At 38.8% G+C, this 22,847-nt stretch overlaps 3 protein-coding genes across 6 annotated transcripts in view; all 3 read left to right on the top strand.

Moving 5' to 3' along the window:
• Positions 1-237: 237 nt before the first annotated feature.
• LOC101160809 (acylamino-acid-releasing enzyme) lies at positions 238-9,300 on the top strand. Its single transcript, XM_020704704.2, has 23 exons — positions 238-355; positions 768-897; positions 983-1,109; positions 1,234-1,321; positions 1,430-1,505; positions 1,610-1,701; positions 2,191-2,265; positions 2,377-2,514; positions 2,649-2,740; positions 2,833-2,873; positions 3,858-3,979; positions 4,097-4,157; positions 4,276-4,373; positions 4,512-4,563; positions 4,687-4,775; positions 4,902-5,040; positions 5,174-5,257; positions 5,658-5,738; positions 6,928-7,016; positions 7,299-7,489; positions 8,424-8,526; positions 8,611-8,717; positions 8,814-9,300. The coding sequence occupies exons 1-23, from the start codon at positions 344-346 to the stop codon at positions 8,917-8,919; spliced, it is 2,193 nt and encodes a 730-aa protein (XP_020560363.2). The 5' UTR covers positions 238-343; the 3' UTR covers positions 8,920-9,300.
• Positions 9,301-9,379: 79 nt separating this feature from the next.
• Positions 9,380-14,493, top strand: LOC101160555 (toll-like receptor 7). Its single transcript, XM_011477168.3, has 3 exons — positions 9,380-10,082; positions 10,306-13,278; positions 13,375-14,493. The coding sequence occupies exons 1-3, from the start codon at positions 9,966-9,968 to the stop codon at positions 13,579-13,581; spliced, it is 3,297 nt and encodes a 1,098-aa protein (XP_011475470.1). The 5' UTR covers positions 9,380-9,965; the 3' UTR covers positions 13,582-14,493.
• A 1,659-nt stretch (positions 14,494-16,152) lies between these two features.
• Positions 16,153-22,847, top strand: part of LOC101160317 (ERC protein 2) — a 179,710-nt gene continuing 173,015 nt past the window's right edge. For 2 of the 4 annotated variants that reach the window (XM_023956647.1, XM_011477368.2), the window contains exons 1-2: positions 16,153-16,289; positions 18,546-19,646. In XM_023956647.1, the coding sequence (XP_023812415.1) occupies positions 18,792-19,646 (855 nt within the window). In that variant the 5' untranslated portion in view covers positions 16,153-16,289; positions 18,546-18,791. The remainder of the gene's footprint in view (positions 16,290-18,545; positions 19,647-22,847) is intronic. The other 2 variants (XM_020704703.1, XM_020704702.1) reach the window with 1 other exon arrangement.

Genomic DNA, 22,847 nt, shown 5'->3' with positions numbered 1-22,847 from the left:
GGCGTTGACAAATAACTAGCAATATTTACCAAACAACAACTTCCTGTTTCAGATTTGTCTTCAGTATAAAACTTTTCCTCTCTAGTTCAGAACAGCGTTTCAAATAGGGTGGAAATTGACAATCAGTCAAAAACCAACATCCAAAATTGATCTGACATAGGTCAATTATACACTGCGTGTGTACACGAATAACCAGGAGCAATGCAGGAAACATTCGGCTTTTATTTTTTTGAAACAGGAAGTTGTGACAGGTTTCTAGGTTTGTGTCCGGTTGGCATTGCTAGTTTTTATTGTGGCATCAAGGAAATATTCCTTCCGAGTACAAACAAGGACCGCTCCTGTTATGGAGTCACAGGTATGAATAAAAGAAACGATAATAATAAAAACGAACGTTGCATTTTGAATAGAAACCCCTAAATTACTTGTAAATTTAGAACACAAAAACGAGTGTATTGAACTGACTCGTTAGTCTGAATCCATGGATTCTGTCCGTCAGTTCCGGCAGCACGGAAGTTCCTAGTGAATGGACATAACTCCCTGCCAAATGGAAATAGATTGATTGCTTCACTATTTTTCTTTGCTTAAAAATCAGCTACTGCTTAAGTTTAAACTTCAAAATTTTGCTCATTGTAAAGTGAACATAGTAGTTAAGATGTGTTTACTGTGTCAACTTTGTGTATGCTAGCGTCCTAGCATGAGGTCATTGTTCGCTGTCAGAAACTAAGTTCGTTTTACTCAGACGCTCATATTCCTCTGCGGGTCGTCAGGTGGTGACCAACCCGGAGGAGATAGCCAAGCTGTACAGAGAACTCAGCCTGTATCCCAGTCTGAGCAGAGCGGATGTGGGACCTGTCATTACCTCTCAGTATGGAGGCAAATACAGCAACATCTACACAGGTACTTTTGCTTTGCAGGGCACAACTTATAGATAAAAAAAAAAGTGTTTATCAATAGCCCATATTGTTGTTGCTTTTATGAGCAGAATGGAGCCAGCGAGATTTGGAGAGGAATGAAAATGTCAAGTTTTGTAGGCAGTACATTGTATTTCACGATGACAAGTCTTTGGTCTACTCTGGAGCATCAGGAAACTGCACCGAGATCAGAGGAGAGTATGTACAATAAGAATGAATCATGTTTTTTTAAAATTATATTTTATATTTATACATATTTTTAAAACTATTTCAGCATTTATATATATTGGCTGAACTTGACCTTCTTTACTTGTGATATCAGGGTGCTAAGTAAGGATTCTCCTTCCGGTGAAATGAAGGCAGTTGTCAGAGAATGCACGATCAAAGGAGAGGAAAAGCAGTTTCTGGAGGTGTGTAGTTGTTTAATTATCTTTTAAAAAAAAAAAAACGAGTTATTTTTTTATAAAACGTATTCCATGTATTTTCCCTCCATTTCTTTATGTTGTGTTGTCTTACAGATCTGGAGTAAAAACATCAAAATGAAGAGCATCAATCTGACAGCCTTGAAAAAGCACGGGAAAGTCTATGAAGATGGTGAGTTTTGTTATGGTCATTTTTTTTTTTTTTTTGGTCTTTTGGGAATGTTACCACCATGGCACATCTGCTGGTGTTCATCACACTGTGTTTTCAATCTTCAGAGCAGTTTGGCTGCCTGGTCTGGTCACACTCAGAGACGCACCTGTTGTATGTGGCGGAGAAAAAGAGACTAAAGGCTGAATCATTCTTCCAGGTCTGTTTTTTTTACCAGCCTGCATAGATGGCGTGTCAGTGCCATCCATGGATCTGCCATCCAGTGTCATCTCATCTCATTATGGCAGACTAGCTTCCCCCCCATGTCTGGAATGTATTGAGTTATTGAACACTGAAACTGCTTGAGCTATCTGTTTAATCAGGTGTATTTGCTCATGTTTAGACTGAATTATATTCATCCTGCAAAGTGAGTTTAACAAACATGCTGGGATTACACAATGTTACTTCAGTGTCCGATGCTTGTTAGTGTTGTTTTTCATCGACAAAAATATTTTCCATCAGTGGAAACACAACAAACTCGTTTTTGTTTACGTTCTTTAAGAAACGGTAAGAATCTGGCCCACCTTTCAAACACAATGTATCGTATCAACACTTAGTTTCAGTTCCAATTCAGTGTTTCCCTAAAAGTATTAATGTAAATCAATAAAATCTAAGGTCAGGAACTATTGACGTATTTTTTTTTCTTTAGATGGTACCTCCAGAGTTGTCTTCTTCTATAGATGAGGAGGAGACCACAAGGTTGGACAAAAAAGAGACTGTTAAGGTGATCCTGCTTTATTGTTTCTTTAAACTTTTACAGTTTATGTCGGTAGTTAATGTTTTTCTGTGCTATATTGTTGTGAAATATTAAGTTTTTTTCATCTCAATCCTGCAGGGGGAGCAATTTGCCTACCATGAGGACTGGGGGGAAGCCTTAGTCAACAAGAGCTGCCCTGTGCTTTGCGTTTTGGACATAGAGGGTGACAACGTATCTGTGCTAGAAGGAGTGCCTGATGATATTTCACCTGGACAGGTCCGAATTTATTTATTTAGATTTTTCCTACAGAAGTTGCAGCCTTTAGATTGTCATCAAATTCTTAAATACCTAATCGATCTCCAGAGGGATATTAAGTCTGACATACAGCATCCATGCTGCTTTTTCTGCAGGCGTTTTGGGCTCCAGGTGATACAGGTGTGGTTTTTGTTGGCTGGTGGCACGAGCCTTTCAGACTCGGCCTAAAGTTCTGTCCAAACAGAAGGTACTTACAATTATCACTGCTGGGGGAACTCAAAAGATTTGTCAGAAGGGGCCTCTTTCTGTGCGATACTTTATGTTTCATTTTTTCTGCAGGTCATCTCTGTTCTATGTTGATCTCACTGGTGGAAAGTGTGGTGAGTAAATACTTTTTCTAATTTATAAGATGAAGTGTAAAATCAAAATAACTTGATTTTATACTATAAAATCAAGTTATTTGGTTTTATACTTCTCACATATGTTCATTGTTTCATAATCAACTTAAATCAACCAGTAAGTATTATCGATGAAGAAATACTTAAATAAACCTTGAATAAGTTTGTAAAGCCTCTTAAAACTCTTTTCCTTTGCTCCTTGAAGTTTCTTTAGGCTGGACACAGTGTAATTTTAGGGTGTATTCAGACTGGACCCTGGATTGGTACCAGGAACTCCTCTCTGACCTATCTTTCTAGGTGTTCTCGGTTCATTTCCAATCGAACTGAGCTTCGGTTTGCTCTGAGATTCCTTAGTATGAATACAATCCGTTCTGAACCAAATAAGCCACCATAGCCGACAGAAAAAGGGTCCAACTATATGTGGGAACATTTATTTTAACACAGCTGAAAACACTTCTTATCTGCTTTTCTGTGCTGCCATGACATCACCTTAAAGGCTACCTTGTAGTTCCTTATGAATTCTCTTTAAAACGGCACAACGATGAGACAACAACTCATTGAAATGTGATCGGATGAATTCACACTCATACATTTTTTTTAAACGTGGTAAACATTGTTTCTCACCGTTTTCCCGACAATCTATAAGCAAACATTGTTAAGCCTGACGTTGATACAGACAAAACTTGTGAGCGAAATATAAAGTTTGAATAATTCTCTGTCTCTAGCTCCTTTGCCCCGCCCTCTCAATCCCTGACCAATGACTGAAGAGATGTTTAGTCACATGATTTTGTTTACAATCTTTAGTCCGGAACAGGAGAGTCCGCTTGACTGCAGTCTGAACTCAGACCAAACGCAAGGTTCAGGACTCGATCCGGATCAAATGAACCGGACTGGGTCCAACCCAACGGACTTTTCCAGTTTGAATACACCCCTAATGTTCATTTCCGTCTGTAATCTTCAATTCAGAGCAACTTTCGTCAGGCTCCAGTGCAGTGTGCTCTCCCAGGCTGAGTCCAGACCAGTGCCGAATCATCTATCTGGAGTGTTCTGTCTATGGACCGCACATGCAGTGCAGCAAAGTCTGCATGGTAAGACAGAGTGGACCGCCCTTTTATTTTGATCAAACACCCCTGTTCTATTAAAGTCAAGCACATTTGCCTATTCAAACCAACTTTTTTTTTTCTTCTGGCATTCTTTGTTTTCAGTACGACTGGTACACTAAAAAGACCTCCGTGGTGGTTGATGAGGTGAAGCGATCAAAAGAAGGTTAGGAATTCCTTGGGGATGAGATGAGCAAAGTGAATGTTTTATTGCGTATAAAACTTAATGTCTGCATTTACACAGATTCTTCTTTGTGTGTGTGTTTTTTTTTAAACCGTCACAGATGGTTTTGCTGGCATCTATTGTTCTCAGTTGTCTCCGAAGTGCTGGTCAGCTGACAGTCAGCGGGTTCTTATTTCCTGTCCTCAGCGCAGCCGCAAGGTACATTTAACAACAGTCAAATATTAGGAGATAACTGAAAGTTTAGGAGACATTTATCTTCTTTAATCAACATTTTTGTGAATTCTAAGCTGTCTTAGTTCTGAAAAGTTCATATAATGCTGTACCTATGATGTACAGGATCTTTTAACAGTGGATATCAGCACTGGGAGTGTCACCTCTCTCACTGCAGGTGGGTTCTGGTTTTAATATTGGTGTAAATAAAAACTTTTAGTATCTGTATCTAAGGTTCTGCTTATGACTAAGTAGTACACTGTTATTAGCTAATGAAGTGTTTCTTTGTTTTGTTTCATAGAGTCTGATATTGGTAGCTGGTGTCTGCTGAATATAGAGAGAGATCTTATGGTGGTCAGCTGCTCCTCCCCCAACTGTCCTCCATATCTGGTGCTGCTTTCATTAACATCCTAAACATTTTTAATACATATTTTATATCCTATTTATGATGTAACCTCTTCCATTAAGCTTTACTGCTTTAAAACTGAAGATTGAGTATAATCTGTCTTCTTCCAGAGGGTGGGCTTTCTTCCCAGCAGGGATTCTCAGGAGAAAGTGGTCTGGGTTACTTTGGAAGGGTCACAAATGTTGCCAGATATTGGCTGGCAGATCATGACATTTACTCCTCCACCAGAGCAAGACAACAGCCAATACCGTAAGATTTCATATAGTAAATGATGCCCACTTGTGCTGAAACGATAACTGTGAGCCAGGAATACCTGGAAAAGGAGGAGTTTTGTCAAGGGAATTATAAAACGGATGTCCCTACAATGTTTTCTGTGTTTCAGCTGGTATTGATTTTGAAGCTTTGCTGATCAAACCAAAGGAAGTTAAGGCTGAAGGAAAGTTGCCTCTGGTCGTCATCCCACATGGTTTGTCTCTGATTGTCCTTGTTTCTTTGGTCGTGGACAGTTAATAAAATTCTCTCTTGTGTTTAACATTGACTGATGTGACTCCAAAATAAAATAGCTTTGTATTTGAAAGTAATAAACCTTCACTATTAATCCAGATAGGATTTATTTTTAGGATTGACCTCATGTTTGGGTAGTTCATCTAGAGCTACGTCTGATAAGACTGGCATTGGAGACAGTGGTTGCTATGACAATGGTTCTCTTTGTGAAAACCTAAGCATGATCTTTTAGTCTTGTTATTCTTATAATGAAGAAAACAAATTTCCTTACTTGTTTTAACATCAATGTCAAGCTTAACAAATGCAGCAAAAGTTGGGAATCATATGTGACCAGACTTTAAAAAACACGTCTCTTTCATAAGGTGGTCCTCATTCTGTGATTGTGGCTGAATGGATTCTGTCCTCCTCTGTGTTGTGCAGCATGGGCTTTGCTGTCTTACTAGGTAAGGAACACACACTGCAGCAGATGCCATGGCTTCAAGTCTTTATTTGGTTTTTAAGGCAGTACTTCCCGCCTTTATTCTCTACAGTTTCATACAATTGTAAATGCTTTGTATTTTGATTGCTTTCTTGCTATCTATCTGACTGATAGATGCCAGGAGTGTGCTTTAAAACAAAGTCCTTTATTCTTTATGCCAATATCTTTAAATGACCCAAGCGTATCTTTCCCCCATTTTATTTGCTTCATCTTTTGGTGTCTTAGCAGCTGTGTCCCAGAATTAAAAAAATATTGAAGATATAAACTGTTGGAATAACTGTTTAGCTGACAACATTGTTAGCTTTTTTTAAAAAAAAGAAGAATCTAAATTTCACTTTAGTACCAATCAAGCATTTTTAACAGGTAAAAATGCTTGATCTTGACTGCCATCTTTCTTTCTCTAGTTTAAGCTAGGTTTAGGGAAAAATGCCCCAATAAGATTCAACATGAGACTTTTTTTTTGTTTAAACCCTGTAGGCTCAGATTTTAGCAGCCGGTAAATACACAGTCATGGGATCTTCCTGTCAAGTGGTTATCTCTCAGTTTCTATAGTTCAATGTTTCTTATCTTCCTTAAAATATATATGGTTCTGTTTTATCAACAAAAAAATCACTTCTTGTTTTAGTTCCTTTTCGCGAAGCATGGTAGTAATATCTTTCTTTAATGTGAAACATTTAAACTCTAATTGCTGTTTGTGTGGTTGACTGATGGAAATGTTGATGCCTCACTTTGGATATTTACATTTAGTCGTTTTTGGGTAACCTTACACATGAAGATCGTCTTTGTGAAAAAGCTGGTTAATGTTATTTCCCTGTCTATGCGAACAGACATGCATGTCTCAGGAAAACGTTAGTTAGCAAGGAAGTATGTGCGTCTGTTTACATTTAAATTCACCAAACCCAAAGCCTCTTAAACAGCAAGTAATCCAAACAACAGAGTTATTTTAGACAATCTCTTCAATCCAGAGTAATGAGATCCAGAAAATTCTCTCCATTAAGGCCATGCAAGCCACTGATCATTTCAATAAGACTTGAGGAATCCTTTACATTTTCCAAATTGCAAGAAGGGATCTGTGGCCAAAATGTTCAGGACTGCTAGAAGGACTATTTCCCAATGTATTGCCTCACACACGAGTGTTTTTGTCGTCCTTTTAGTGAACTATCGAGGGTCTCTTGGCTTCGGTCAGGACAACATCCTCTCATTGTTGGGCAACGTCGGCTCCCAGGATGTCAAAGATGTTCAGGTAAGAACAAAGGAAATGACAGTGACACCCGATCGCCATTTCAAACTTTTGCTGCTCTTGTTTCAAAAGCAATTTTCAGCTGTGTGTCGGGATCAGGATAATCTAGTTTACTGGCTTATATTTTTAGTGGTTTCTAGTTGCCATGGTTCCTCTTTAAATCGTGGCTCATAATAGCTAGAGTTATAATAAGCTTGACCTTTTTTTTTTTTTATCCTTCTCTCTGCTCTTATTTTCATGTGTCTCACAGATGTTTTACCCTTTTTCATGTTTGCTTCTCACCAGTTTGCCGTGGAAAGTGTCCTGAAAAATGGCGAGTTTGACGGGCAGAAAGTAGCAGTTTCTGGGGGTTCCCATGGTGGTTTTTTGGCCTGTCATCTGATTGGCCAGTATCCAGGTTTCTACAAGGCCTGTGTGGCACGTAACCCTGTCACCAACTTAGCCTCTATGGTTGGCAGCACGGACATCCCAGATTGGTGAGCGTGCACTTCACGTATTCTCTCTTACATTTATTTTTTCAAAAATGTCAGTTGTGCAAAATGAAATTGGAGATTTAAAAAAAAATCTATTGATCTACATTTTAAATAATGACAATCCATTAGATGTATCAGTTCAAACAAATGTTTTAAACTTTTGCCATTATTTTTTAAAGATAGAAAGATCATTAAAAATGTGATTTAGAAAGCATCCCTTTCCCTAAACTGTCTACCCGTATATCCCAGCTGACTCTTTTTAGGGTATTTAATTTTTTCAATCTTACTCATGTTGCTCTTTCACCAGAAACACCGACATAACTGTCAGGAAATTTGTTTAAAGACACACTCCAATAAAGCTCATCTTTTTGGTATTTTTAACATGTCTTTCTAATGATGGAGGACATGTATAAAAAAATAAGATTAAAACTTCATTACTGAGTTTTTCTTAATTCAAACCATGGCGCAGCTCAGGCAGATGCATAAAATGCCATTTGAAGAAGCTTGTAGTTTTTACGTAAGATGGTGAGCCACAAGCACCTTGCTCCACTCCATTCCAAAGCAAGCAGACAAATAGATCCATTAACATTTTCCTCGTCTGAGGTGGAATCTAGCTCCAATATTGCTCGCCATTTTTGGTGCACCGTTAATGATAGGCTGGGAGTGTGAAGGGCTATCAGCTCATGGGAGACGGTGTAAGCAACAGCCCCACCCAAAAACTCAGAGAATGTCTGATGAACTCATGCCGCTCTGCAGAAACTATGTTCTAAAATGGCATAATCATAATCAAAAGAACACATGGAATGCTTTTTTAAATTGGTGAAAAAGATGATCAGAGTGGGACTTTAAATTTTTTGTTTTGTATAATTTCAGCCACAATATTCAGTTTGGTACTTGTATTATCTGCTCGACTGGTGTTTAACTGTTTTTTTTGCAGGTGCGTGGTTGAGGCTGGTTATGACTACAGTCACGACTGTTTACCTGAGCCTTCAGTTTGGGAACAGATGCTAAACAAGTCCCCCATCAAACACGTCACGCAGGTACTTGTGACGAAACCAATCCATTACTCACCAAGGACTTTACTGCTTTACTTTCATATTTCTGTATTTTATTTGTGAATGTAGGTGCAGACACCAGTGCTGCTCACTTTAGGGGAAGATGACAAGCGTGTACCCAACAAGCAGGGAATTGAGTACTACAAAGCTTTAAAAGCAAGGCAGATCCCTGTTCGGTAAGGAAACCCCAAAGTACAAAAACAAAAACCCTGCAAGCAGAGAAAATCATCTCTGTAGTTTAACTTCATAATGTTCTGATGTTTATTGCTCAGGCTGCTGTGGTACCCAGGCAACAACCACTCACTCTCCAAGGTGGATGCAGAATCAGACGGCTTTATGAACATTGCTCTGTGGATAATTCAACACTTGAGTCTGTGATAACGCCGTGTGAAAAAGATTACCTCAACCGGGGTTAAAAAAAGATCTGTTTTTAGGTCCAATCCAAAGCATTGCAGCTTCTCTTCACTAAAGGGCAAAATCCTTTTACTCTCTTATTTTTCTTTCTTTTTTTAACAGCAACAGGTTCTTCAAGTAACTGTTTAAACTTTTAACAGCAGCTGATGAAAAGCCGTTGTGTTTCTACAGAAATATGATTTTGCTTTGATTTTGCAAAAACGAAGGGCTTTTGAGTCTTAGCTTTGAATGATATTGAAGAAATAAATTCTTTCTAATCACATTTTCCATTTTTTCCAATTATTTGAAGTCAAATCAATGTTACTGTTTGGATTTAGTGCATTTAATAAAGTGATTTTGAAACTGCTCAGAGTGTGGGATGAATCTGTGTGTGTGAAAAAAGGGTAATCTGTACTGAAGTGATATATTCACCATCTGCGGAATGACTGCTGTTGTTTTCCTTCAGAGTAAATGTCAGCGTCATTGCGGGTAAACGATTAATTACACAGGAAGCGTCAAAAACGGCAGCTTTGGATCCTTCTGCAGGTGGTTTTCTTTTTTCTTTCTTTTCTTTTTTGTATGCTTTCAGTGCAGACTGATGACACAAGTATCATCTGGGCTAAATGCAATCACGAAACTTGGAAATGAGTGCTTGCAATCAGCCTAAAAAGAGCTTGAAGATGGTTTTGGTTCATCATTGGATCAAAACTATGATTTCAAAGATTCTAGTATTTCTTAAGTGGTTAACGATTAAATAGGCCCTACAAGGTTGATTGCCAATGGCGGATTCTCCTTCTGTCACTTGTCTCTACCTTTGTATAGCCACAGAGTAAAAGCATAGAAAAAAAGATTAAATGTATGCAGAGGAGACTACATCAAAGATGTCTTTTTTTGTTTTAAAAAATACAATTTTGCTTTTAAAATCTGCCAACAAAATGTTTACACATGGCTTGCCTCATTGATCTCAGTTTGGTCACATGGTTTGGTCCAGACTTCTGCATCTTCAGCCACTAACTTTCACTTCTGCTTAAATGAAACCTGTCACTGCACGATCGGAGACATGCAGTTTTCAATTTACAGAGTCACTGCTTGGATTGCTGTATGTACATTTTGCAGCAAATTTTAAACTACATTTACAGACTCCTATGGTAAGTGATGCAACTTTATATTCTGTACTACAAAAATCTTTATTTTATTCTATCAGAATGTAAGCAATGGCTTTTTGTATTACAATAACAAAGTTTTTAATATTTTTTTTAATTTTAAATGCATTTTTGTTTATTTAATTATACCTGTCTTTACATTTTAAATGGCATGCGTGGATTATGTATTGGTGGTAAATTATGTATTATTTGGTGTCCTTCATTTTAGGCATCGGTGACAACTTCCTTCATCCTTCTCCACCTTTTTACTTTTGGAAATACAATAAATACCAATTTTTTACCATGTGAAGCTGACGTGAATTCCATCTCCGTGGACTGCTCCTTCAGACCTCTCAAGTATACACCCTCGTTTCAATCTTCCTCTGTGTTGGAGATCAATTTGGGCTACACCAAGATAAAACACGTGGGACATCATGCCTTTGCAGGTGTCCCAAACCTTAACACTTTAAGACTAATGGGCAACTGTGAACCTGACAGACTGGGAACAGTGAAGAGCCAAAAATGCAGAGTCGAAATTCACCGCGATGCTTTCAAAAACCTTCAAAATCTCACATCTCTTTATCTGTCAAAAAACAGCATGACCTCCATTCCTCTGTTACCTGCAAGTCTCCAGTTTCTCGATCTTCAGCTCAATTGCATTATTAATATTATCCATCCTTTAAACACGCCAAACCTTCACACACTCTTACTTAGCAAGAACTGTTTTTATGCAAACCCCTGCAACCAGTCTCTTTACATCAGCACAACAGTTTTCAGAGGGCTTCCTAACCTGAAAAATCTGTCATTAGGGTATAATAATTTGACTTCTGTCCCTAAAGGACTACCACCATCTCTGACAAGTTTGGATCTAAGAGAGAACACAATCACAGAAGTCTTAAAAGGAGCATTTTCCCATTTGACTGCCCTTGAGAACTTGAATTTGGAGTGGAATTGTCAACGCTGTGATCACGCAGCACGCCCCTGTTTCCCCTGTCCAAACAATCTCCCTCTTCATCTGCATCCAGAGGCATTTTATTTCGAGAACAGCTCCATTTCTTTTTTAAGCTTGAGAGGAAATTCTCTAAAAACAGTTCCTCCTGGCCTTTTCAAGCATTTGAAAAAATTAAAAGGCCTGGACCTTTCCGACAACCTTTTAGCATATGAAATCCGAAATGGGACTTTTTTTGAAGAGCTCACAGGCCTTACTTGGATTAGTCTGATCTACAACTATGAACCACTAAAGACATTTTCAGAACTGATCCTGTCCCCGCACATAAGCAAGATATCTGGTCTTCAAAGTCTCCTGCTAAGTGGCAACTTTTTCCTCAAACTTTCAAATGACAGCTTTAAAGTTCTGTCTACACTACGGAATCTGACTAAACTGGAGCTGAGAATGAACTTCATTAGTGCATGTAACCTGACCTCCCTGAAAAAGTTATCATCTCTCAAAGAAGTTGACCTCTCCCAAAACATGCTCAATTTCCTTCCATGCTGTTCAAAGTCCTCATCTGGGATTGTGGACCAGGAGACTTGTCAGAACCAGAACTTGTACACAGATCATGTTCACGAACAAATTCCCATCGTGGTAGATCGAGAAAAGACATCAAGAGCTGACACGTGGAAATCCAACCAGCAAACTCTGCCCGAAACGGGAGAAAACAATGAATTTAAAATACAACAACCATGGGACTTTAAAAAAAAACTTTGCCATCAAAAGCTTGATTTTGATCTGTCCCAGAACGACCTTATGTCACTGAACAACAGGGTTTTTGTAGGGCTGGAGAATGTAGGTTGTCTAGATCTTTCTCTCAATTATATGAGCCAGACATTGAAAGGTGGGATGTTTGATGGCATGAAAAAGCTGGTGTTTCTTAACATGTCCTTTAATAGACTTGATCTTTATAACGCACATGCTTTCAGTGAGCTCAAGTCCACTCTGAAGCTATTGGACGTTAGCAATAATGACTTTCATTTTAAAATGAGGGGCATGGGCCATAGTTTCATGTTTCTTAAAAACCTAACAAGCTTGGAAGTGCTGAGTCTGGCAAACAACGGTATTGGGATGCGAATAGATCAGAGGCTGCTCAGCAATTCTTTGAAGTACCTGTACTTTAGTGGAAACCACCTTGACATCATGTGGGGCTCTGACAACAACAAGTATACCCACTTCTTTCAAAACCTGACAAAGCTCATTTACCTGGACATATCAAACAATGGTCTTAAATCCGTCTCAGAACAACTACTGATCAACCTTCCAGTAAGCATCAAAGGTCTCAGCATCAGCAACAATTTACTTTATTATTTTCCCTGGCAAAACATCTCAACACTTGGCAATTTATGCCACCTAAACCTGAGTAGAAACCTTCTGACTTATATGCCACCACAAGGAGCAGATTTTGGACCTTCTTTTTCCCTTCTGGACCTCAGTCACAATCATTTCACTTTTATTCCTGAGAATTTCTTCAGCAAAGCTACGTCCTTAAGATACCTATACCTCAATCACAATCAGATCAAGGCGTTGAGCAATCAGCATCTCCCTGCCCTCTTCAAAAATGGGAGTTCTCTTCATGAACTTACCCTGCATGACAACCCCTTTCAATGTTACTGCGACACATCTTGGCTTGCAGATTTCTTGCGCACCACCTCCATTCAGATTCCCCACCTGACCACTCATGTACTCTGTGAATTCCCAGAGTCCCAGCAGGGAAAAAGTCTACTGTTCATGGACCAACGCTCTTGTCAGGACATTTATGGCAGCTTGGCCTTCCTGATCTGTTCTTTTTTTACTATAGTGCTCACTGTTGTACCTCTCCTGAAGCATCTGTATGGCTGGGATGTGTGGTACTGCTTGCAGGTGCTGTGGGCTGGACATAAAGGCTACTCTAAACTGCCTGGTAACGATTCCTGTCATCACTACGATGCTTTTGTCGTGTTCGACACCAGGAACGGGGAAGTAAGGGACTGGGTCTACAATGAACTGACTGTTAATTTGGAGAAGTCTGGAAACCGGAGATTTTGCCTTTGTTTGGAAGAAAGAGACTGGATTCCTGGAATTTCCTGCATCGACAACCTACATATGGCCGTAAAGAACAGTGGGAAGACTGTTTTTGTGCTGGCTAAGGGTGCACATGGAGCTGAGATGATAAATGGTGTGATGCAGCAGGCTTTCTTCATGGTTCAGCAGAGGCTTCTGGATGAGAAGGTAACAGTTCAATATTCCTCTTGGTGTCATTCCTACTTCATCTAAACCTGGTGCTGTCTTTTAACCCTTAATTTTTCCTGAATCTCTTTTTTGAAGATGGATACAGCCATACTGGTTCTATTGGATGAGACGTTCCCGAAACTCAAGTATCTTCAGTTGCGGAAGAGACTGTGCAGAAAGTCTGTGCTGTCCTGGCCAATGAATCCCAAGGCTCAACCTCTTTTCTGGAATCAAATGAGGGTTGCACTGGCATTAGATAACCTGAAACTGTATGATAGCAACATGAGTGAAAGCTTTATATAATATTTTAGCAAACTCAGAAAAAACAAAAAGACTATTTAACATAACCAGGTAAAAAATGATTCCATTTATGTAGCTATTTTGCTTTGTGGGACTTCTTTTGTTCGTACTGCCCTTTTTGTTTTAGACCAATTGTGCTCTGTTGTACTTCCTGAAAAAAACCCAATCAGAAGCAGAGGTCCTGCAGCAGGTAAACTGTTCTAGTCTTTTTATAATTCTCCAGGTTGCCCACACAAAAGCAAATTTTGCTTGTTTTTAAATAAATAACGGCTTTATTCAAAATTGCATCAAATTGTAAAATGTTTAATATGTTTCAGTACTTCTGGCTTTCAGGATGCATTTAAGTCTCCCCCTGTCTTGTGATATCACAGAATGTATTAGTTTCATGTAACTTTAATAGTTTGGAAGGAATTTCTGGGTTTGAAACAAGATTAAGATTATTTAAGGCTAGAAACTTGGATGCATAATCGATAAAATATATGAAGAAGGGCTTCAGTGGCATATTCAATCGAAAGCATCCCCACCCTTAATATGACAATTTCACTTCTCTCTGTTATTTCAGATCACAACCAACTTGATTCATGAATTTTTTCATGTTGCCGGGAAGATGATAACAGAAAATTTAGATGATGCTTTTTCTGTAGAACCTGCAGTTCACTTTTAATTCGTTTTATTTTTAAAGCTTCCGGCAATATAAAAATACCAACATGAAAGTAACAAATGGTCAACTTAATTGCCTATCTGCTGACTGAAAGCATTGTAGGCTGCAGCTGCAGTTTCATATAAAGCTGTCTGAAAGTCTTGTTTTAAAGTGAAAGTCTTGTTTTTAAATGTTATTGTATTTTATGCCCAGCACTTTGAGTGACATGTGTTGTTGTAAAAGTGCTATATAAATAAAGGTTGATTTGATTTGAAGGAAAAATGAACTTTTTTAACCCTTTAACTGACTGCTCAACCAAATAGTTTAGCACCTTTGAAAAAATATTGCCAGACCCACTCCACTGACATTTGTCTTCTTGGAGTTTCTATGTTCTTGGAGTATTTTTCTTTTGTTAATGTGACGTTAAACAGCAAGCCAAAAGCTCCAGGCTCCACTCCATTTTGACGCATCCACTTGTAGAAGGCCAGATCCTTGGATGTTTGCTCGACTGAGTTGGCATCTGGCTCAAAGCTGTAAGGCTGGATCTGGCTGACAACTCAGAGGCAAATTACTGAGCCGCTCTGCAGACACCACTTCCAAGAAAAAAACACAGGTATTTTGCTTTAGGCTAAAAATGGTATAATCATAATGAAAAGACCACTGGAAACACTTTTACAATAAATCAAAAGATGATTGGAGTGGGACTTTAAACGCATTGATTGTGTTCATAACTCACCTATGGCAACAAGAAATAGGAAAGAAAAGTAATTTTTTTTCTTTGAAAGAAGAAAGAAAAATTATTTATTTTTCTTTGTGGGATTTTTTTAATTATTCGAATTAAACCTCTTTTGTGGCTACTTAACACTGCGAATTATCTGCCTCCTTTTAACCTTATCCTTTGCATCCTCCTTGCCACCCTCATATTTTCCTTGAATGCATCCATGAACCTCCTCTTTGGTCCTCCTTTGGGTCCCTTTCCTGGTAGCTCTAACCTCTGCATCCTTTTACCAACATAATAACTGTCCCTCCTCATGTCTAAGCCGCCTGAATTTGAAGTCTCTGCCTATTATCTCCAAAACATCTAACATGAGGTGTACTTCCTTAACCAATTCCAAATTGCTTGCAGATGCCCTTTTTCCATTGTTGTCCCACCTCCACCTTTACCTCCTCTGTCACATCTCACCACTGTCTTACAGCTCTCCAGACTTCTTTATACATAACTTTTTTTTGTTTTTCCGGATATTTACACAGTCCTAAACCAGATCCACAAAGACACAAAGCAGCTCTTATTAATCTTCTCTGAGGTTTTCCAGAAGCCTTCTTAAAGCAAATACTGCAACTTTTTCTTGTCATTAAATCATGGTGTTGCTCACAGATGCTCACATCTAACCTCAACCTACCTGCAATTGCTTCTCCCCCATAAATCTGTGGTGTGCCTTTTCAGATGAATTTCTCTGTAGTTTCCACAATTCTGCCCCCCCCCCCCCAAATAAAAAAAAAAAGGAAACCAGAACGCTTTTCTATTCTTCAGAACAGAAACTCTACTGCCACCTCTGTGCCTCACCTGTTTACGTGAGGCAAAACCATCAGGTATGAAAGTTCTATTTGCTGTTGGTATAAATGATTTAGATTTGGTTTCACTTTAGATGCTCTTTTTGACACAACCCTCTGCAGTTACTTGAACTTGGTACCAACACATAGAAGTGTTAGATTGTCTCAGTTCATTGTTGCATAATATGGACCATGTGTAATGGCATTTGTTTTAATCCATCAATTCATTTGTAGTAAAACTGCATGTTCACTTTTATGTAATAATAGAGAATTAATTTATCTGTTCTTTCGTGGTGGCATCAGCTGGCGCCTAGTGTAGGTGTATATGGGGTAAGGAAATCATCCAATCGTTGCGCTTTGGCGCATGAATCGCGCACGCGCCAGCTGGGTTAACGCGCCCAAGCGGTTCCAGTGGCAGGACAGGGCAGGTCAGGAGCTGAGCTGATGAGATCATGGAGTCTGCGCCGAGGTCGGACAGGATACAGCCGGGATTCAGTGGTGATGGAGAGGTACCTGTCCGGTAAGATGAAGCTGCAGGCTGACTCCGCACCTGGGCTGTGCGTTTTTATAGGAGCACACATCTGACACATGTCCAAAAAACGTTTGAAGACAGTTTGCGTGGTAGATTATTATGTAAAATAATGCTTGAACTCATGTGGCCGTGTGCATGAGCGAGAAACTAATCCCTCATTCCATGCTCGTAGTAGAATGATTACGGCGTCTGCGTACAGGATGCTCACATGTAGAGCAGCCTTTTCGCTTTATCAAACATCTCTACTTTGTTTTGATTTTTGCATGAAAGGCTGTCAACTTATGAAGAAGCAGGTTTTGGCGACAACTTTTGGCGCAAATGAACGTGTGTTTTGTTTTCCTGCAGTTAAGGAGGTGACTTCACTTGCACTGTTCTTCGCAGCAACAGCTGGTTGTCAACCCAGAAGTGAGCGCAAGCACCCGTAGAAAGATCCGAAGTCAAGTAGACGTTTATTCCCAACATTTTCACTCGTGTTCTCCTTTTCTGACCCAGTTTTCGTGTAGCCACTGTGCTTCAGCACGAGAGTATTAGGCTGCGTAAAATTGGAGCGCATCCATCGAAATGGAGCAGTTGACAGTTCTGTCTCAATGCAAATATGGACACAATGTTTTATTAATGCCAGCTGACAGGAACCTATATCAAAATCGTATCAAGAACTGAATCTAACGATAACCAAATTACACCAATCTGCCATTGTTCACCTATTTACGCAATTACTGATTCCATTGCTTTTTCGTGACACTTAATTCAATGTTAAAACAATCATGCATATAAAGGAATAGACAGCTAGAATATGACTGACAAGCAATCTTAGCCAATCTCTTAGTTGCATCCTGTGCAGAGATTCCCAGCACCCAATCCTCTTAGATTAGAGGAGGGATTATGATTTGGATTTGCCTCCTTTTTGCAGTTACTATCTGCTCCATCATGGACTAAATAAAACTTATTTTGATTCCCTGAGAATAATTTCAAAGCACCTTTAATTTTGCATGCCCGTTTTTAGTTTTGTTTTTTTCATTTTACCGGCTACGTTTTCCACTGAATATTATAATGATCTAACATTACTTGTTAAATTAAAATAGACTTGGTTTCAAAGTTTAGCACAATTTAGAGTTTATCTCAAAATTAAGTCTAAACTTTGGTCTTGTATTTTTATTTAAATCATGCAGCATGTCAATTGCCAGGCATAGTTTGACTTTAGATCAGTATTTTTCCCATAAAGTATTGGTAGGTAATAAATGCAATAACCCAGTGCGAGCCACCTAGTGAGCCACTTTTGGTAAGCAGAACTGGCGCTGCGGGATGAACCGACCCCAATGTAATAACTGGTCATGTTACATCTACTATCAGGAAAGTCGTTGGTAACCTTTTGCATCTAACTTATTGTTTCAAGTCTGGCATTTATAATAAAAAATAGCTTTATGTGCCTTGACCAAGGTCACATCATAAATACCCACATTTGTATTCTATTTCTAGTACTATACTATACGAAGCCCATCGAGACGACTGTTCTAGTGAATTTGGGCTATACAAATAAAATAAAATTGAATTGAATTGAAATGAATTACTAGTCTAACTAAAGAGGTTGGGCAATTTTATTAATATTTGAGAAAAAATAAGAATTTTAAGATTGGTATTTAGCCTGTGGGTGAATCTCTATGCTACCCATCAGCCCTATTATTTAATATTAGTGTTCAAGCGTAACGATGGTCAAACAAACCAGCATAAAGCAAAACACTATAAACAAAGGGGCTATTGTTTACTTTTCCTGTTTAGGAATGACTCAAAAATTATAACAATCAATATCTATTGTCAATTTTTTAAAGCTATGTGTATTATGTCTTTCATTAAATTCTCTTTTTTGTATTGTAACTTGCTCATGTTAACAGGCTGTGAAAGCATTTTGATTTTTTCAAACCTTCTGGAGCCTAACATAGTTAACTTATGAACCTTCCTTTGTTTTAGAAATTCTAGATCTAGTTCTGAGTTACTCCTCACTCGTTTCACCTGTTTTAGATGTTATGCATCAAACATAATATTTGTTTTAGGGTCACAAAAGGAGGAGCAGCTTCTGAATTTGAAATTACTCTGAAGTGCTTGGAATGGAGGTGGAAGAGGTAGGGGTCGGTGAAAAATTAGGGCTTTGGCTGTAAAATTGAGATTCAGCCCATGTGTGTGGTTTTTAGATGCTAATGTCTTTTCTAACATTACTTTTGTGTGTGCTTTATGCCTTTGTTTGCATAGAATCCGCAATGATCTTCACTGTAAATGAAATCCCAAGACCACTGGCCAGTGTGAGCCTTATCTGCAACAATTTAGTTATAAAAGAGCCAAAAAAGACTCAGCCTAAAGCTATACAGCCAGAGATGGGTAGGTGAAAACCAAGAGGCCACAGGAGGCCTTTATTCAATGCATCATTCATTCTAGTCCCACAAAGGGATATGAATATATTTTCACCTCCAACGTTTTCTTTACAAATACCACATAACAATGCCTTTAAACATTAGACCCAAGCCCTCGCACAGCAAGCTGTCCACCGCTGCTGCTAAAGGCAGCAGCCATGTTGACGGCAACACAACTCATTCACGCTTCTCCAGGTCCCCTAAACAAGGAAAAGGCAAACAGGCTGTAAACTCGACACCAGGGTGTCGCTCTGGGCTTGAGCCAGGGTCCGTCTGTGGGGGGGCGCCTGCCACGGCATCTAAATTGACTGGGACACAAGGGTCAGTTTCAAGGCCAGGCTCAAAAACCAAAACTGGCACTGCAGCGACCAAAGCCACTTCATTTGGGTCAGCAACAGCTCCAGGTGGTAAAACTCTGTCTATGGAAAATATCCAGTCTTTGAGCGCAGCCTATGCAACTTCCAGCACCCTGTACCCAAATGAGCGAGAGTCCTTAGAGCCGTCTGGTGGATACCCCAAAGGTACTATGACAGTGGGTCGGAGTACCAGCCGCTCCTCCTACACTGGTGGGACAACACCCATGGGAAGCAGCCCAAACATCACATCCTCTGGGATGCATCCTACGTCAGACCCCTGTGGAGAACCAAATACGCCTTCTAGCATGCGTAAGCAATCTGGAAGACGCAGGCAAACACTAGATTTGGCTGGACAGGAGGAGGGTTCATCAAATGACCTCCAAGCTCAGCTGAGAGACCTGCGCAGAGAGAATGACAGCCTCCGGAGAGAACTAGATGGAGGGAGAGATGGAAAGACAGGCCACAATATGAATAGCGTGAACTTCTGGAGCCCAGAACCAAAAAGAGACAAAGGAGTTAGGCGTGAGGAGGGACTACGGCCTTCAGCTCCGAAAGACCACTACAGGTTGAGCCAAGAAGATTCACAGGTATGAAATGGAACAAACACTTTTACAAAGGTAAACTGCAACATCTATTGCTTGAGCTGCTACAATTAAACCAGCTTTTGAAATTTTCAATTGGGTGTCATATATTTTCATTATGAAGATATCAGATCTTTCCAATCACATGTCACTTTCACCTCTCTACAATTACCCCTGCTTCATTATCCCTTTTGTTTTCCCCCTAAAGGTTGCTTTGAAAAGCTTCTGTTTTGTTGTGTTGTGGCTGTGTTTGCCAGCCTCCATGTTTCCATGGAAACTTGCAATCGTGACAGCAACTCAAGGTGTTTGCAAGATTCTTAAAAAAAATCTTACAGCTTCTCCTTGAGGAATGGTGGCCAGTCTGTTCTGTGTCATGTCTTCTCTGTGTTTATTCCAGACAGTCTGGAGTGTTATCCATCTGTCTGCATCACTCACTAAATGTCCACTGTGGAGTGCCTGCTCTTATTTTCTTCAGGTGTTTATTGACCCTCTGTTTTTGTTTTGAAAAGTACTTCAAGCGTATGGCTTAGTTTTGTTGTCTTATAGAGTAACATTTTCTTAGTAAAATTAAAAAATGATATACTGTTGTTACTAGAAACAGTTACTTTTTAATTTCTTTCAGCTGCCTTTTCATGTAAAGTGAAATCATCATACACTTACCTTTTTATTGTAACCAAGGAAAGGCCTCTACATTTAAATTTGCAGCGTTTTCTTCTCACCTAGTCATAAAGTGTGAGGTCACAGTGATACACGCCCACACTGACACAGACACACAAGTTCTTCTTATCTCAAAACAGCCTTTTTTGATATCATTTTAGAGTTGAGCAAAATTTCAATTAAAAAAGGTCTGCGCTGTCAGACACAAGCTGTTGCAGAGATATAAAAACTTTTTGGGGATTTGTGTCTCTAATTTATATGGAGCTTACTTGCTTGGCAGTCATCTTTGTAATAAAGTTAATAGCTGCTATAATTTCCAGTAAATGTCAGATTTAGACATGAAAAGATACAAACACCTTGTTAGCATTGGTAGCTGCTTTATATTAGCTTATTGCTTATCAGCCAATATTTTTACAAAGCACAAAGGATCATCAACCTCATGTGTTTTTGTTCTTAACTTTAACCTTTTGTTCCCAAAAGCCAAAAGACACAGTCATAAAATGCTATGTGTTGTTGCTGAATCTTGGTTTTTATCCAAATGTTTACAACCTTTATCTTATCCGTTCTTTTCTCTCCTTTGTATTCTTTCTCCATTTGCCCCTCATTTGTTCGCCGTGACACACTTGAATACATTTCCATCTAATGGGAGAACTTTGCTATAAGCATCGGCAATATCACCTTGCCTCTCAGTCCCCCCCCCCCCCCCCCCCCCCCATTACCACCTGCTTGTTTTTTGTTTGTGGCTGTTGAACTCTTGAATGTGTTTGTGTACCTTTTTGTCTTATCTCCTGGTTATGTATGTGCTGCTGTGAGGTGTTGTCCTCCGACTCTGACTTGATATTCAATGCCGGTTCTTGCATTGATTATCTATGGTCAGCCGTGCGTCCTCTCCACATCCTCTAACTCTGTGTCCTTCAGACTCTTCAACTCCTGTATGCCACGAGAGAGGAATTAGCATATTGGAACAAGCATCATCATAACTACTTTTAAGGTTCTACTAGTTCTTTTATGCTTTTTGGAATTATTAAAACATTACTTTGGCCGTAATAAAATATAAGATAAAGATGAACTAAGTAAAAGAAAATTAAACATTTAAGTGGTGTTTTTCTTATTAGAAATAGAGGGGAAAGAAAAATATGCATTAGGAGGTGTGCTAAACCTCAGCAGCACAGACTGCTGAGGTTTGCGCAGATTTGTATGCGCAGATTTTGATTTCTTTATGTATTGCTGTTTTTTAAATTTTAATTTTAATGCTACTGCTGCAATTTTAAGATAAGTTTACTGCATCTTAAAGTAAATTATTTCAGATTATGAGGAATCTACTCTAAACCATACTTTAAAAAAAGAAAAAGAAAAATCAATGGATTTTCTTCTGCATTTAGTGGGATTTTTCATCTGGAGAACCCGAGTCAGCTTCACTTTTAAGTACTGAGTGGATGGCCAGCATTCAACTTTATGGTATTTGAAAGCAGAATCCATTATTTGCAGCAACAAAAAAATAGCCCTAGACCACAAGTGTCAAACTCAAGGCCCGGGGGCCAAATGTGGCCCTCCATGTCATTTTATGTGGCCTGCGAGAGCATAAAAGTTTTTAATTTCTTAAAAGAAAATTAAAAATTGGTGTGTATTTATTCATATTTTGGGGGAATCAGGCTTGAAATATGGGATTGGGCAACTATACATTAGGACTCAAACACTGTCCATATAACCTAACCCGACAGAATCACATTTAAAAGGATTAATGCTAGAATAACAAGCAAACATATGTTTTCTATGCAACTGTAATTGTCACTTCAAAAAGTTATAATACATAAATAATTAGTTATTTAACATTAAGGAGTCGTTACATTTTTTTGTCAGTACGTTTAGTTACATATATAAATTATATCTGGCCCTTTGAGGACAGCCGCTATGCTGATGTGGCCCTCAGTGAAAATGAGTTTGACACCCCTGCAATAGACTATCACACTACCACCACCTAATTTGGTTACTGGAATCATGAAAACAAAAGAAGAAAAAAAAAAATGAAACTACTTAGTCATCATTAGTGGATCATATATAATGTGATGCAAACTTTTTAAAAAGTTAATTATTTGTCTTCAATTCAATTCAAGTAATGACATTGCAAATAACGTTCATCAAGATTTTCATCTCAATATGTCTTTCTGGATAGCTTGAGATAGCCATTTGTGTTCTTCACATGCCAGCAGAGGTTTCATCTTCACTAATTCTTCATCAATGCCATATTTTCTTCAGTTTTTGTGGTTCATAAACATGTGCATTTAAGGGCAGCCACCTGGGAAGGGTCATCCACCCTGTTTTATGTTTTTTGTCTATGGTTGTTGCAGTGATTTATTACATTCCCAAAGCTTTAGAAAGAGTTTTGCAACCTTCTAGACTGATTTTTTTGAGGTATATTGGTGCTACTTTAAATATTTACCTTACTGGGTGTCTTGTTATTGCTTAAATAAATTGGCATCTATAAACAGCATTTATACGTGGATTTTCTTGGTCTAATATTTTCATTTGTTTGATAATCTGAAGGAGTAA

The sequence above is a fragment of the Oryzias latipes genome, chromosome 7 (assembly GCF_002234675.1).
Source record: "Oryzias latipes chromosome 7, ASM223467v1".
NCBI lineage: Eukaryota > Metazoa > Chordata > Actinopteri > Beloniformes > Adrianichthyidae > Oryzias > Oryzias latipes.
This window is presented reverse-complemented; position numbering and strand designations above follow the sequence as displayed.

Coding starts and splice junctions, on each gene's coding strand:
- LOC101160809 (XM_020704704.2), top strand. Junction 1,110..1,233: donor TGCACCGAGATCAGAGGAGA/GTATGTACAATA, acceptor TTGTGATATCAG/GGTGCTAAGTAAGGATTCTC. Junction 5,258..5,657: donor TCTGGTCGTCATCCCACATG/GTTTGTCTCTGA, acceptor CTCTTTCATAAG/GTGGTCCTCATTCTGTGATT.
- LOC101160555 (XM_011477168.3), top strand. CDS start 9,966: ATGAAACCTGTCACTGCACGATCGGAGACATGCAGTTTTCAATTTACA. Junction 10,083..10,305: donor TACATTTACAGACTCCTATG/GTAAGTGATGCA, acceptor CCTTCATTTTAG/GCATCGGTGACAACTTCCTT. Junction 13,279..13,374: donor AGAGGCTTCTGGATGAGAAG/GTAACAGTTCAA, acceptor TCTTTTTTGAAG/ATGGATACAGCCATACTGGT.